Genomic DNA, 17,194 nt, shown 5'->3' on the forward strand with positions numbered 1-17,194 from the left:
AGCCTTCTCTGATTGGATGAGGTGGGGCGGTGACATCACTATCTCCTCATCATCCAATGGGAGAACACTTTGCATTCATTCAGAGAATGCAAAGTGTTCTCTGTATGACATCTATGCAGCAGGGCTACTGGTCAGCATGGGACCCGGAAGCTAGGAGTGATCACTGCAGTAGTGGTGGCTACTACCAAAGATTACCAGTCTCCATGGGAATCAGCCAGGTATGGAACATGCATACTTAGATTAATCCAAGCTGGACCAATATAATTATGCAAAAATATCTATATCTAGAATTTCATTTTTTTATTTCTTTTTTATTAGTTTATTCAATTGTAATATTTTAAAACACTTTTTTAAATTACCTTTATTACTACCATACAGAGGCTGACAAGCTTTTACATGACAGTATTGTTCTTACCAACAAATCGAGTACTAATTGTGCTTAATTTGTTTACATTTCTGGCTACAAGTGGCCAAAATCTATTTTATTTATTTATTTATTACAGGTACTTATATAGCACTAAATTTACACAGTGCTTTACACATATATATTGCACATTCACATCAGTTCCGGCCTTCAAAATCCCTAACTCACATTCATACATACATATAGAGGCCATCTTTTATCCTGAAGATTGTAGTCTCCTTGGTGTTAAGCCAGAGATTTAATCAGGCTTGGGGTATAATGTAACAATAACTGCCCCCCTGGCTAACAATTTTTACATTGAATTCCAAGCCAGCTAAACTCCAGGGAAAATTAAAAACTACCCTTGCAGTGGGCACCCCCCACACTGCAAAGGTTACATGCTAATTTTTGTCTAGGGTAGCATTACAAAACGGTTTTACTTGCCATATCCCTCGTTTCCCAGACAGCCAGTGCTTTCCTCTTTCTTCCAACACTTTAATTTATAAGCAGACCCCTGCCGTCTTTACATACAATGCAGGATTACTGGTCCAGCATTGTATGTGATGACATCACCATGTGAAAAGCCACATGGAGAGGAAGAATGCAGGTGTGAGGGTTAGGCCCCTTTCACACTGGGGCGGGAGGTGTGTCGGCGGTAAAGCGCCGCTATTTTTAGCGACGCTTTACTGTCACTTTAGCGGCGATATTCGGCTAGCGGCCGAGAAAGGGTTAAAAACCACCACAAAGCGCCTCTGCAGAGGCGCTTTGCCGGCGGTATAGCCGCGGTGCCCTATTGATTTCAATGGATAGGAGCGGTGAAGGAGCGGTATACACACCGCTCCTTCACCGCTCCAAAGATGCTGCTAGCAGGACTTTTTTTCCCGTCCTGCCAGCGCACCGCTCCAGTGTGAAAGCCCCGAATATATATATATGTATAGATATATATATACTAGACTGCCTGCACTGTATATATAGTCTACACTGAATGCACTGTATATATAGCTATATATAGACATATATATGCTACACGGTGTATATATACTAATACACTGCCTGCACTGCATATATAGTATACATACATATATTTTTTTTTTTAATAAACTGCCCGCATGCCACTAACTAACCTGCCTAATCTAGCTCAAGTTCTCTCAATCTCCTCCACGTATCACACTACATACGGCCGGCGTGTAAGCAGCCATATATAGTGTGGGGCGTGGACTTAGCCCCCTGACCCATGATTGGCCAAAGGCACCATGCGCAGTGCTTTTCAGATCGTGCTGTGATTGGCCAAAGCTTCCGGGTAGGTGCATGCTTTGGCCAATCAGCAGTCAATCAATGAGAGTCAAGTGGGCCTTAGAAAGCATTGCTAATAACAACACTAGCGGAAGTGATGGTATCCCATTGAGTTATTTAAAATCCTAAAATATGATGCTATTAAAGTGCTGCACTCAATATGCCAACACATTTGGAAAACTCAACAATGGCCACAGGATTGGAAGAGGTCCATTTACATTCCGATACCAAAGAAGGGCAGCGCCAAAGAATGTTCAAACTACCATACGATCGCACTCATCTCACATGCTAGAAAGGTTATGCTGAAAATTCTATAAGCTAGGCTTCAGAAGCATGTGAACTGAGAGATACCACAAGTACAAGCCGGATTTCGAAGAGGCAGAGGAACTAGAGATCAAATTGCCAACATTCACTGGATCATGGAGAAAGCAAGGGAGTTCCAGAAGAATATCTACTTCTGCTTTATTGACTACAGTAAAGCCTTCGATTGTGTGGATCGCAACAAGATGTGGCAAATACTAAAAGAAATAGGAATACCAGATCACCTCACATGTCTTCTGAAAAACTAAGTCAAGAAACAACAGTTAAAAAAGGTCATGGAAAAACTGACTGGTTCAAAATTGAGAAAGGAGTGCGGCAAGGATGTATATTGTCATCCTACTTATTTAACATATGCAGAGTACATAATGCGAAATGCCAGGATCGACAAATCACAAGCCGGAATTAAGATCAGTAAGAGAACTATCAACACCTGAGATATGCAGACAATACCACACTAATGGCAGAAAGTGAAGAACTAAAGAGTCTCTTAATGAAGGTGAGCCTGAAATTGGCCTGAAATTGAACATTAAGAAAACTAAGATCATGGCAACCAGTCCCACCACTCCTTGGCAAATAGAAGGAGAAGAAATGGAAACAGTGACAGATTTTATCTTCCTAGGCTCCAAGATCACAGCAGTCGGTGACTGTAGCCATGAAATTAAGAGATGCTTGCTTCTTGGGAAGAAAGCAATGCCAAACCTAGACAAATTATAAAAAGCAGAGACATCACCCTACCAATAAAGTGCTGTATAGTCAAAGCTATGGTATTCCCAGTAGTAACCTATGGCAGTGAAAGTTGGACCATAAGGAAGGCTGAATGCCGAAGAATTGATGCTTTTAAACTATGGTGTTGGAGAAGACTCTTAAAAGTCCCTTGGATGTAAGAAGATCAAACCAGTCAATCTTGAAGAAAATCAACCCTGAATATTCACTGGAATGACAGATCCTGAAGCTGAAACTTGAATACTTTGGCCATCTAATGGGAAGAGAGGACTCATTGGAAAAGACTGATATTGGAAAACATGGAAGGAATAAGGAAAAGAGGACGACAGAAAACAAGATGGATAGATAGCATAATTTAAACAATGAACATGAAGTTAAGGAAGTTCCGGGAGGCAGTGGAGGACAGAAAAGCTTGGCACGCTATTGTCCATGAGGTCACGAAGAGTCGGACAGGACTAAATGATTAAACAACAACACAGTAATGAAACTGTTTAAAAATGTGATTTTTTTTGTTCCCATGCCTTTTACTATCAAACTTGCCAGACAATTGGATTTGGGTTTCAATACATATTAATGTTTATACATTAGATAGTGTCTCTATATTAGTGGAGAGTTCTTATAATGCATAAACATGTATATGGTGTCATTTTCTCTTTTGTAATTAGATTTAGTATGATTATTCACGCATAACAGCAGCCTCCAGCATCCTTGCTGAGTGATTTGCTAATCAGTGTTGGAAGATTGTAGCGTGTTAATAAAACAAACTAGAGAAAACAAAAATGATCATTTGCATTCTAAAATAACAAATGCTCCATCTGGCATACATAACAGATTAACCAGATGTTATCAGGCCGCAGTCCCAACATTAATTAAAGGAACACTCAAGCATTAGTGCCATTGTTTGAAGAAATGAAAACAAGAGGAAGCAGTGGAAGATGTTTAATTAAGCGCTGACCATATTAAAGTATCTTTAAACAGCAGTTGCAGAAAAGAATGATAAAAACAGAAGAAGTGATAACATTAGGGAATATAACCCCTATTTCATGAAGCTTATGTCCAAACTGGATATGTGGCATACATAAAAAAAAAAAAAAACAGTAGAGAATGGGAGGATGGAAGAAAGATGCTTATTGTCAGAAGATAGAAGTAAGAAAAATTGTGGACAAATAACAGCTTTAGTGACTTTATCCTATACATTATTATTATTCCGATTAGCTTTAAGGCTAGGTTCACACTGCTGCAGTGCGAATTTACCGCGCTTTTACCGCGATTTTACCGCGAATTTCAGGAGTTGGATATAGCTGCGATTGATAGTCTAGCCAATGGAATCATAATGTAAAAAAAAAAGGGTCTTAACTTCCTGTGTACTTCCTGGTTTTTGTGGAGAGTAGTGTGGTGGAATTCGCACATATGTGAACCATCAATGCGATTCAAGAACGATTTACATTGATGTCTATGGAGACTAAATTCGCAACGCAACGCAGTAAACTCGCACAGGACCTTTTTTTCACGCAGGTTATATTCGCAACGCGTCGATGTGAACGGCACTAATGTTAATCTATGTAATTTAAATGACTTGCGAATTTGAGCGATCGCAACGGCTCAAATTCGCAATAGAATTCGCAGCAGTGTGAACCTAGCCTAAGCCTAGGTGTCCTAGGACACTTGGGTCTTTTAGGACTCTACCAACCGTTGCTGTTGATATAACTATTTAATATCTAGCAGAAAGTAAGTTGTTTAGGCTATAGTTACACAAGAGTTATTACACAAGAAATCACATTTATTAAAATGTAATCACTAAACAGATGGAGTTAATGGCTCCCTATGATATCCCTCCGACAACACAAGTCGCATGTAGTAGCAATTATTTTTATGGTGTACTACTGTATGCTACTTTTGTAACTCCCTTCACAGGAAAACAAATTCTTCCATATGTTTGATCAATAGCTATACCTAGCTATTAAAATCGAATTAACGCCTAAAAAAGAAAACATTTCTGGCAGGTAGGCTTTTATTGCATAAGAGACTCTGGGGATGATTTACTAAAGGCAAATAGGAACTTTGTAAGAGACATTGCACTTTGCATTGGAATTTTTCCCAGAGCTTAGTGAATGTGAATGTGGTGGAATCTCAAATTGCAAAGACTATCCAATCAAGTACAAGCAAATGAAAAAAAAGCATTTCTGGTTGCACATGATTGGATAAGGGAAGTCAGCAGAGCCTCACATCATTCACTATGCACCATGCAAAGTGCAAATTCCCTTGCAAAGTGAACATCTCTGTTTGCCTTTAGCAAACAAAAGCTTCTGTTTGATTATAAAAGTCATCTTCTGCCTGCCATACGCAGGTCAATGTACATTCTTGGTATGATTTAGGTGCCAGGATGAATTAACTCCCATGCACATGTGAATCAAGATTAAGGATGGGCTCGGGCGTGTTCGCACACTCCATATGCAGAGCCCGTCAGGAAGTCGGCATGGCGCTAGCTACTCACAAGCAGTGAGACATTTTCCCGATGTGCGGCTGCAGAGATCGGGAAATGTCTCACTGCCTGTGATTAGCGCAGTGCCGACTTCCTGGCGGGCTCTGCACGTGGAGTGTGCGAACACGCCCGAGCCCATCCTTAATCAAGATGGCTGAAGACACCGAAGAAGATAGGAAGGCTGGGCTAGCAGCTATAGCAGAGCGACGGGAGATTACATAGTTTGAAGGGAGCGATGCTGTGCATACTTGGACATTATGTCAAAAATGCTGGGAACCCTCAGTGAATTTTAGGTCCCCTTTAGGCACTAAAGTCCTCTGTCTAAATAAGTACCAAATCCAGTTACTATCTAATGCACACGCCTTAGAAAGTATATAGCACCTCCTACAACATTTTTTCATCCCACTGCAGTGCAAGCAGGCATAGCCTATATGAGTGGCTACCCTCTGAATTCAGGAGGAGTACAGTATTGTTGCCACACCCCATTAGAGGAAGCTGTATTAGATGGACTTCACCGGCAGGCTCGACAGGTATTTGTGGGACTTTGTAAGGGGACCAAGAATAAATTGAATGTATAGTTAAGTGCAGCACATATTTCTTTTGTAACTGGGAGGCCATAGTTCAGCTTTAATAATACACTATTTAAATATTATTAATTAGGTTCTAAAAATCTCCCAAGCAGCTCTGTGCCTATTGGCATAAGATAATCTTCTCCTGATCTAATCAGTGTATGGTTGGATCCAGCAACAGTCATGCCAGCTCACACTGCCAGATCTCAGCAGATATTCCTGTGCCAAGGCTTCTCTGGGGAAGAATTGATTGACTGATTGAATTTTCCTAGGTTGCTATCTTCTTCACCTGGGGTAAGCTCCAAGGATTTCTACTCAATGCACCCCTTCCTCTTCCACAGTCATTACTTCCAGGAAAAACACCTTAACCTATATTAAAATGCCATTGTCTCAGTTTGATATGTGAATGCTTTATTATATTAATCGAAACTCAGCACAAATCCTTCCCCCAAATCCCCCCTGCCAGCACAAATCCTTCTTTCCAGCACAAATCCTCCCCCCCAGATCCCCCCTCCTAGCACAGATCTTTCCCCCAAATCCCCCACATAGCACAAATCCCCACCCACAAATGCCCCTTCCTAGCACATATCCCCCCCAAATCCCCCTCCCAGCACAAATCATCCCCCAAATTTCCCCTTCTACCACAAATCCTCGCCACCCCCCCCCCCCCAATTCCCCTATCCCAGCACAAATTTCTCCCTCCCAAATCCCACCCACTAGCACAAATCCCTCATATCCACACAATATCCCCCCCCATTCTCCTTCCTAGTACAAATATTCTCCCCCAAACTTCCCCTCCTAGCACAAATCTCCCTCCCCCAATCCCCCTGGCAAAACAATTCCCCCACCATCACCCCTCCTAGCACAAACCCTTCTCCAGATTCTCTCTTCAAACACAAATTCTTTTGACCCTCACCAATCCCACCTCCCAGCAAAATCCATCATCCCCTCTTCCAGCACAAATCCTGCCCCAATCCCTTCTCCTTGCAAAAATCCCCCCCCCCCATCCCCCTTCCTAGTACTAGTCCTCTCCTTCCAAATGCCCCCGTCTTGTACAAATCACCCATCCCCCCAATCATAGTACAAATCGCCCCACCAAATCCCCCCCCTCCTAACACAAATCGTCTACTCCTTTTGACAGACAGCTAGAAGGAAGAGTTTTTGTGTTTGTGTCGAATGACGTAGAAAATAGTTAAAACCCATCAACCCATCAGGTTTTCTTTGCAGTCTCTTCCCATTTGGGAGATTTTCCTTCCCTTCCTGGCTTGTAGACAAGAAGTGAGAGGAAATATCTCCAGAGTGAAGGAAATCTGATCTTAGACAGTTATCCCTTAGACAGTTCCTGTTCAAAATTCAGGATATTCCTTCAAATGGACAAATAGAAAGGATTAATCTGCCCAACGTGAACATAGAGACCAATAAAAGCTTGACTCAGCCCACCAGTCTCCACTTGCTTGATGGACTGACTCTTTATGGTAAATAAAATTGTAACACGGCAAACATATAATACATGTTGCATAATGTTTTTTTTACTATATTCTTACCTGATATAGCAAAGCCACTGAATCCAACAGCAAGAACAAGGAAAGAAATTGCAATGACCTTAGTGTGAGAATATCCAACTACCAGCAGCAGTGTGGCCTCCATTCCAAAACCTACACACATAATTTTGATGAAATGGTTACTGCTGTCACAATCACATCACATGGAACATTCAATACATATTACACGAGAATAAGAAAACACTGCGCTCTAATAGCAAAAATAAAATATATGTGAGCCAGCAGCTGCATACATTGTGACAAACAATAACTGGTAAATGGGAAAAAAATGCAGCGCTAAGAAGTAATAGGAAGTTAGGGTGTAGTGAAACAATTAAGTAAGAGATGCTGTACTGAACAGTAAAGCATATGTGCAAAAACCATAAGTGAAATGAAATGAACAAACACAGTATAAAGTGTCCACATATGGTAAATGGATGATTCCAAACTCAAATTATTAAGAGGAACTGGTATGGACCAAAAAATGATGTGAAACTAGAAAATAAAGTCAATGGTGCACGGTGTGGATCTGTGACTGAGTCAACAACGGGGTACAGAACTTCCGTAGCTGTAAACCAACATCTCGATATGGGGCATCAGAATGAAAACATCAGGAAGTAAGATAAGATGGGTACTCTTACCAGATGACGTGGACTCCACTGTCATATGACATGGAGTCAATGGTGCATGGAGCCAAACCTAGGCTGGAAAACGATATCCGGAACGGTGGAACCTCTGTCTCCCTTCTTGACTTCTCTGGTGGGGTGAAGAAACATCAGGAAGGGCCGCCAACTGGATATCAGCCAATAGACCTCAAGGATGTGTTCCAAGGAGAAGCCGGGGACAGATTTGATCCAGACCCCGTGATGGAAGTAGGGCTACTGGAAGGCAGTTTCTTGCATCGGGATAATATGCAAATAAAAAATAAAAAGCTTCTGCATAGTGCAGGTAAACCAGGGATTTTTATTTCTAAATAAAAATAGAAATAAAAATCCCTGGTTTACCTGCACTATGCAGAAGCTTTTTATTTTTTATTTGCATATTATCCCGATGCAAGAAACTGCCTTCCAGTAGCCCTACTTCCATCACGGGGTCTGGATCAAATCTGTCCCCGGCTTCTCCTTGGAACACATCCTTGAGGTCTATTGGCTGATATCCAGTTGGCGGCCCTTCCTGATGTTTCTTCACCCCACCAGAGAAGTCAAGAAGGGAGACAGAGGTTCCACCGTTCCGGATATCGTTTTCCAGCCTAGGTTTGGCTCCATGCACCATTGACTCCATGTCATATGACAGTGGAGTCCACGTCATCTGGTAAGAGTACCCATCTTATCTTACTTCCTGATGTTTTCATTCTGATGCCCCATATCGAGATGTTGGTTTACAGCTATGGAAGTTCTGTACCCCGTTGTTGACTCAGTCACAGATCCACACCGTGCACCATTGACTTTATTTTCTAGTTTCACATCATTTTTTGGTCCATACCAGTTCCTCTTAATAATTTGAGTTTGGAATCATCCATTTACCATATGTGGACACTTTATACTGTGTTTGTTCATTTCATTTCACTTATGGTTTTTGCACATATGCTTTACTGTTCAGTACAGCATCTCTTACTTAATTGTTTCACTACACCCTAACTTCCTATTACTTCTTAGCGCTGCATTTTTTTCCCAAATACATATTACACCACATACACACTATATGTGTTCTATTCACCAAAAAATCTAAAGTGGTAAAACACGGTAGTAGTGAGAAACATGATCATTTTATTACCTCCACAGTTCATGATTTTCCTTACAGTCGTGGTGCTCAAAATCTGCCTGCTTCTTAGGAAATCAGCTAGCTGCCCTCCAATGGGTACAATTATTGTCATCACCATGTGCGGTACTGCCGACAGTAGACCAACCTAAATGGACAAATACAGAGTTATTATCATCATGGCACATTTCAGTCAATTGACATGAGGTATATGAAACATAGATAATAATACATTTTGGTTTGGTTTGGTTTTATGTACCTTACTTATGGGGAACCCGAAGACTTCCTCAAAGTAAGCAGGCTGGCTGATGAGCAATAAGTAAAATGTCCAACTGCGGCAAAAATTAGCTACTATGATTGCATAGACTGGCATTGAAGTAAAGAACTTCTTCCAAGGGGTTTTGAATTTCTACCAAGAGGAAAATAAAAAACAGAAGCATTTTTTTGGTTATTCTGTCACCATAATCCAGACACTATAAACCAGTCACCATGATGTCATGATGGAAGGTGTGAATCCATAGGGGGAAAAGTTACTACAGTACTGCACATGGGTTATAAATGGTATCTAAGCCCCCTCTCCCAGTACAGAGATTGTTGTTCTAATGTGGACTAGATAGCCTCCTTTCAGAGGCATAACTAGAACCTTCAGGGCCCTGGTGCAAGAAATAATGATGGGTCCCCCTTCCATCTGAGCCATCCTCCCAGAACTCTGCTTCCCGCATGCCCCCTGGGATGTGCATCCAGCGCAATCACAGCGGCCTTTACCATGTGATCAGCTGATCGCATGTGAACAGACTTGCCGGTTATTCGCAGCCTTTTCCTCCCACGCTGTGTCTGTGTGAGGAAAGGACTGCCGTTAACTGTCAAGAATGTCAGTAAATTGTTTACAATGATAATCAGTGCCCCAATCATCAGTGCCATCTATCATTGCCCATCAATGTTGCCTATCAGTGCTCATCAATGCTGCCTATCAGTGCCCATCAATTCGGCCTACAGGTGTTACCTATCAGTGCTCATTAATGCCGCCTATTAGTGCCCATCAATTCTGCCTATCAGCACCACCTATCAGTGCTCATCAATACTGTCTGAGTTCTGCCTATCAGTGTTCCTCAGTGCCCATCAGTGCAGCCTATGAGTTCTGCTTATCAGTGCTCATCAATGCCCATCAATGCCACCTATCAGTACCCATCATATGCCACCTATCAGTGCTACCTATCAGTGCTCATCAATGCGGCCCATTCATGCCTATTAGTGCCTCCTCTCAGTGTCCATCAATGCCTCCTATCAGTGCTTATCACTGCCTCTTATCAGTGCCCATCAATGCCTCCTATCAGTGCCAATCAGTGCCTCCTATCAGTGCTCATCGATGCCTCTTATCAGTGCCCATTGGTGCCTCCTATCAGTGCTCATCAGTGCCTCCTATCAGTGCCCATAAATGCGTCCTATCATTGCCCATCAGTGCCTCCTATCAGTATCCACCAGTGCCTCCTATCTGTGTCCACCAGTGCCTTCTATCAGTGCTCATCAGTGCCTTCTATCAGTGTTCATCAGTGCCTTCTATCAGTGTCCATCAGTGCCTTCTATCAGTGTCCATCAGTGACTTCTATCAGTGTCCATCAGTACCTTCTATCAGTGCTCATTAGTACTTTCTATCAGTGTCCATCAATGTGTTCTATCAGTGCTCATCAGTACCTTCCATCAATGTCCATCAGTACCTTCTATCAGTGCTCATCAGTACCTTCTATCAGTGCCTTCTATCAGTGTCCATCAGTACCTTCTATCAGTGCTCATCATGACCTTCTATCAGTGTCCATCAGTGCCTTCTATCAGTGTCCATCAGTACCTTCTATAAGTGCTCATCAGTACCTTCTATAAGTGCTCATCATGACCTTCTATCAGTGTCCATCAGTGCCTTCTATCAGTGTCCATGAGTACCTTCTATAAGTGCTCATCAGTACCTTCTATAAGTGCTCATCAGTACCTTCTATCAGTGTCCATCAGTGCCTTCTATCAGTGTCCATCAGTACCTTATATCAGTGTCCATCAGTACCTTCTATAAGTGCTCATCAGTACCTTCTATAAGTGCTCATAAGTACCTTCTATCAGTGTCTATCGGTACCTTCTATAAGTGCTCATCAGTACCTTCTATAAGTGCTCATTAGTACCTTCTATCACTGCCCATCAGTGCCATCTGCCTTCTCAGGACAGCACCGCTCTGAGTGGAGAGCATGTCTCTCATGGAATAGCAATACTTCATATTCCCATCGCACAAATTCCTGGATAAGCTCTAAAAATTTGGGAGCTGCAGCAACAACCAGCTGGATACTGGTTCAAGTCAAAAAGTAGATATTTGCCAGATCACCATGGATTGACACAAAGTAGCGTCCAAACGGATAGTTAATTGCATGATCACAACACAAGGAGAGTGCAACGTTTCAGAGTCACGCAGGACCCCTTCGTCACATGCCTGACGAAGGGGTCCTGCATGATTCCAAAATGTTGCACTCTCCTTGTGTTGTGATCATGCAATAAACTATCTATTCGGACACTATTTTGTGTTGATCCATGGTGTGCTGACAAATATCTACTTTGTCTCATGGAATAGCAGCACAGAGCCGGCGTTGACAGTTCTATCTCCCCCTCCGTCTGTCCTCTCTCGCATGGGATGAGAGAGGACACACAGCTGATCTGCTCTCCCTTCTCCCCCCTCCTCTCTCCTGTGTGTGCTCCACAGACAGTCAGTGCAAAGCTAATGAGCTCACATTTCCTGCAGAGCACACAGGAGAGGGGAGGGGGGAGAAGGGGGAGCAGATCAGCTGTGTACTCTGTCATCCCGTGCGAGAGAGGACAGACGGAGGGGGAGAGAGAACTGTCAATGGCGGTGTCTCTGTGCTGCTGTTCCATAAGAGACATGCTCTCCGCTCAGAGCCGTGGGAATAGTAACCCCGCTGGGGACCCCCTACAGTGACGGAATGCCAAGGGCCCCCGTCGCAAGTGCAATTGTTGCGACTCTGGTAATTCTGCCACTGCCTCCTTTCTAATGATTAGATGAGGGCAAAAATATTTTCTATAATGCACAGCAAGTTTACTAGTTTTTAACTTACTACTGCTAAATAGCCAGTATCCTGTGACCTGGACATCTGAAAACCTTAACAGATATTTTTAACAATTATTCCACAAGCAATGACTAGATTTATAAATAAATATTCACACATACTCAGGTCAAAACTTACGCTAGTTGTAACTAAACTGCTGTTTTCTCCTATGCTTGATTCAATGTATGATCTTTCCTCAGGGCTGATGAAAGGATGTGCAGCTGGGCCCTCTGTAGCATGCAGAAGCCAGAACACGTACCAGATAATGCCAAACACCCCTGAATGATAAAGCCACATAAAACATATTATAGTGAAAAAGTACTCTGATTAGTCAATAATAATAGTCATTCTTTGATAAAGAGAGCAGCATCCAATGAAATAAATAATATAGATCAGCGGTGGTCAACTTTCTTGACACGGGGGAGGCCTCAAGCGTGGCTCTCTGGCTCTCAACATCACCAAAGGGCTGCACATAAAATCCTGTGAATATTAAGTGTCAGAGACAGCAGACGCACAACAGGATATAGTCAAAAACTATAGGCATGATACAAGAGTTTGTCAGACACTGCAGACATGATACAAGAGATTGTCAGAAACTGCAGACATGATACGAGAAATGGTCAGAGACTGTGGACATTTTACAGGAGATGGTCAGAAACTGTGGACAAGATACAAGAGATGGTCAGAGACTGCAAACATGACATAAGAGATGGTCAGAGACTGCAAACATGACATAAGAGATGGTCAGAGACTGCAAACATGACATAAGAGATGGTCAGAGACTGCAGACATGATACATGAGACGTTCAAAGACTGTGAACATACTATTGGGGTTTTTGGAGATTAGGGACATGCCTCAGGAGACAGTCATAGAATGGAGACCTATTACAGGAGACTACTAAAAATTACTGCTATAACAGGCCAATAGAGAAATACAGATTAGTGTCTGCAGCTGCAGGGGCCCAGAGGGCTGCACAAATGTGCCAAAGGGCTGCAGGTTGGACGCCAGGGATTTAGATAATGTAACTTTTTTAACTGGAAATAGAAAGATATGTACATATTGTCCTGTTTTAAAAAATGTTTTATTATCTAAAGTGTATATGTGTGTGTGAATGGTTGATTGTTTTAATCTTTAGCAGTTTTGCAAAAAGCACACACCCTGACCAATTTATAGCTACTAAAAGGGAAAATGTCTCTCTATGTGTGTAAGCTTCTTGTCTATCTATCCAAAACTTACATAGAAGTGAGGGTTGCTTCCTCTCTCCAACATGACAACTCTGGGCCAATAACCAATCACCAGAGCTGCCACCTGAGGGCATATGCCCTTCCATACACAGAAGTACCAGGTATTACCTTCATTACCAGTGGCTGCACTGACTGGCAGGGGAACACAGGAAAGGTTGTAGTGGAGTCCTCCACTGTCAGAACTGGTGTACCAGAGCCTAATAGCGTAGCTTCTCTGGAAGATCCAGCTACTGTGAGACGCATCTCCCCAATTGCTACTGGGGTACTCTAGTTCCAGTGGAGTGGCCCTTTGTCCTTGGATCCCTCCAGCTGTTCATCTGTGTTACCAGAACACCCCTGGACTTCACTGAGACGGTCTATAAGGATAATCGCAAATAGCCCTTCCGCCCTCCTTGTCCTTGGGCCTTGGGTTCTACCTGCTGTTCACCTGTGTTACCAGAGCTGCCCTAGACTTTACTGTGAGGGATGCTGTGTTTTAGGATAATCGCAAGTAAGTGTGTTCAGTAGTGTTTTACTGAAGTAGTGATTTTCAGCTTGACTCTCTGTTGTTATAGTCTTATAAAGACTATGCTACTGCATGCAGCCACCTTACTCTGAATGAGTCACAGAGACATTGCTGTGAAGCATCCATGTTTGTGCAGCTTTTATAATCTGCTTTGCATTATTCTGCCGTGTATGCATGCTATGTCATCCTAAATTTGTTTTGCATTATTGCTTCTTACTTTGCAAGTAACATTTATTCCCTGGTTGACCATTCAGCTAATGATCTATTCTGTTAACCCCTTCAGATCCGCGCTATAGCCGAATGACGGCTACAGCGCGGATCTGCTTTGCCGAGAGGCCGTCAATAGACGTCCTCGCCTTTGCATGCTCGCCACGCCCCCCTGAAGGGTGCACTCGGCGCACGATGTGATCACCCGAGTCAATGAGAGCCACCAACGAGTGCCACCTATCAATGCCCACCAGTGGTGCCAATCAGTGCCTCATCAGTGCCATCTAGCAGTGCTGCCTATCAGTGTCACCTACCAGTGCTGATCAGTGCCCATCACTGCCACCCATCAGTGCCCATCAGTACCAGCTATAACTGCCACCTATTAGTGCCCTTCAGTGCCACCTATCAATGCCCTTCAGTGCCACCCATCAGTGCCACCTCTCAGTGCACATCAATGCCACCTATCAGTGCCCACCATTGCCACCTCATCAGTGCCCACCAGTGCCGCCTATTAGTACCCATCAGTGTCGCCTTAGCAGTGCCCCTCAATGCAGCCTATCAGTGCCCATCAGTGTAGCCTCATCAGCGTACATCAATGAAGGAGAAAAATTACCTGTTTGCAAAATTTATTAACAAAATATAAAACGGTATTGTATTTTTTTTTTTAAATGTCGCTCAACCCAGAGGTGATTAAATACCACCAAAAGAAAGCTCTATTCATATGAAAAAAATTATAAAGATTTCATTTGGGTACAGTGTTGTATGACCGAGCAACTGTCATTCAAAGAGTGACAGCGCTAAAAGCTGAAAATTGGTCTGGGCAGGAGGGGAGTTTAGGTGCCCAGTAAGCAAGTGGTTAAAAGGCAGTATATGCTATTGGATTCTGTGGAGGGGGTGGGAAGGATTAATGCAAACCTGTGGTCTTCCCCTGCATGGCTAAAATCCAGATTTTCTTTAGGGCAAACTAAAATGGCACCTAGCAGCAATATAGTGAGCTATTGTTAAAATGCCTTACCATAAATATAAAAAACGGATGACCATCCAATATACTGTACAAGTACCCCTGCTAATGGCATGGCGATTACCGCACCAGCATAGGATCCTGCAATGTAAACAGGGAAGAATTAGTACTTACAACAAACGATTTCCAAAACGACCCAAATCCAGTGCTCAGTACAGGGGTCCGTCACAAAGATTGTCCAGCATGCTGAAATATCTCAGAGACAGAGAATTCTATCAATAGGGAAAATATTTCCTCAACCTATTCCCAGAATACACATCTAACAAGTCATGAACATCCACTAGGACAGAATCTAAAACTTAGTTATTGTTTGCTACACAGTAAAAACGCAGCCAAAAGCTGGTTTGCCCAGACACAATAAATGATTAAGATTTAATATGTAAGAAAAATTTTGTACTACCACAGAAAGAAGTGGTCGCTAGTCTGCTTCTCTCCAGTGGGGGCGCCCACTTACTCCACAAACCATGGCATGCTGGATACGTCACTCCCTGAAAACATTTAAACATACATTTATGTTACATATTTAAAGCAGAACTTCAGTCATTTTTCATCTTTCTATCTATTAAATCTTCAGCCCTTGTTGTTTTACCTTTGGATAGTAAAACATTTTTTTTCTGCCAGTAAATACCTTATACAGCACGTTTCTGGTAAAAAGCCTAGGCTTATGACATCATGCACAACTCTCTCTCTCTCACTCTCTCACTCTTGTGAGAGTTTGCCAGGAAGGGAGAGGTGATGAGTCATAAGAGGGCCAATGAGAGCTGCAGAGCTGGAGGTATGTCTGTGTAAATCCAGGAAGTGAACAGGCCGCAGTTTCTGCTGCCCACAGTTAAAATGAATTACAGCCAGAGTCAGTGGAAGGAGATTTCTGCAGCATATCTGGCAAGTACAGAATCACAGTATTGTGAGCAGACTGCAGTTCCTCTTTAACAAACTTCAGACAAAGAACAAAAGGTCAATTCAAATACATGTCTGAGTATGGTTTTGTCTGATAAAGGATTTGTAATTATGTGCAGTCAGGCTTTTAATCATTCCAGCCAGACAGCACAGTCAGGTCTTCAACCTGCACTTTAGCAGTACAGCTTGTCAAGGACACAACCCTAGGCTTCTGTTTACAAAGTGAAGGAGCAGAGGCACAATAATGAGTCATGATTCTGCTCTTTCCTACAGTCAGCGTGTTCGCTGCTAGCACAAGTGCCTGACTGACTCCTAACATTGGCTCTTCTTCTGTTAATAAAAGAGATGTCAAGAGGAATTCAGGCATTTAAAACACATTTCATGATTTCTAATTAATAAGTAGCTGTATATCTATCTATCTATCTATCTATCTATCTATCTATCTATCTATCTATCTATCTATCTATCTATATATATATATCTATCTATCTAGACAGGGCTTTTTTTCTCAGAGGATAGGTGTAAGAACTCAACCATGCTCGCCACACACACATACCTGCCAAATGGCATCAAATAGTGCATACAACCCCTCCTTCCATTGCCCTCATCTTCTCCCCCCTCCTTAAAAGCTCCACCATCTGTCATATTTCTTACCTTTGTTGCAATATTAAGCTGAAGCACCTAACTGGCTGTAATACCTCCCAGCATACTATACTATACTACATTCACTTGCAAGGGATATCATGCAGTAGGAGCATCAACAACTGGTCACCAGGGAAAAAATGGAGACCACAGAGGGTGCTGCCTACCACGCCCCCTCTCCTGCCCATGACTGCACTGAACCCTGGGCACCTGTTCTGTATCTCCCTTGTCCCTGTCTGGCACTCAGTGGGATCTGCGCAGGAGATCTGACCTGTGGGAGCTACTGGGAGATAAGCTATCACTTGTAAATGTAGAAGCTGGACTTCAGTGTTACCAAGTGATAGTGGTGAGCAGGGAGCAGAAGACCTGAGCAAGAGGTGGTGGAACTGAGTTCCCCCTAGTTCCTGCTGAAAAAAAGCCCTGTATATAGATATATATATCTATATATAGATATATATACATATACACACTCACCGGCCACTTTATTAGGTA

At 42.7% G+C, this 17,194-nt stretch overlaps 1 protein-coding gene across 1 annotated transcript in view; it reads right to left on the reverse strand.

The window, feature by feature from the left end:
- The window catches only part of SLC17A8 (solute carrier family 17 member 8), a 73,121-nt gene that overhangs the window by 26,297 nt on the left and 29,630 nt on the right, over positions 1–17,194 (reverse strand). Inside the window, exons 5-10 of the mRNA XM_073620391.1 lie at positions 15,564–15,651; positions 15,158–15,244; positions 12,324–12,463; positions 9,350–9,499; positions 9,106–9,238; positions 7,336–7,446 (exon numbers count right to left, since the gene is read on the reverse strand). Coding sequence (XP_073476492.1) covers positions 7,336–7,446; positions 9,106–9,238; positions 9,350–9,499; positions 12,324–12,463; positions 15,158–15,244; positions 15,564–15,651 — 709 coding nt within the window. The remainder of the gene's footprint in view (positions 1–7,335; positions 7,447–9,105; positions 9,239–9,349; positions 9,500–12,323; positions 12,464–15,157; positions 15,245–15,563; positions 15,652–17,194) is intronic.

Source organism: Aquarana catesbeiana, linkage group LG03 (assembly GCF_042186555.1).
Source record: "Aquarana catesbeiana isolate 2022-GZ linkage group LG03, ASM4218655v1, whole genome shotgun sequence".
In the NCBI taxonomy this organism is placed as follows: Eukaryota; Metazoa; Chordata; class Amphibia; order Anura; family Ranidae; genus Aquarana; species Aquarana catesbeiana.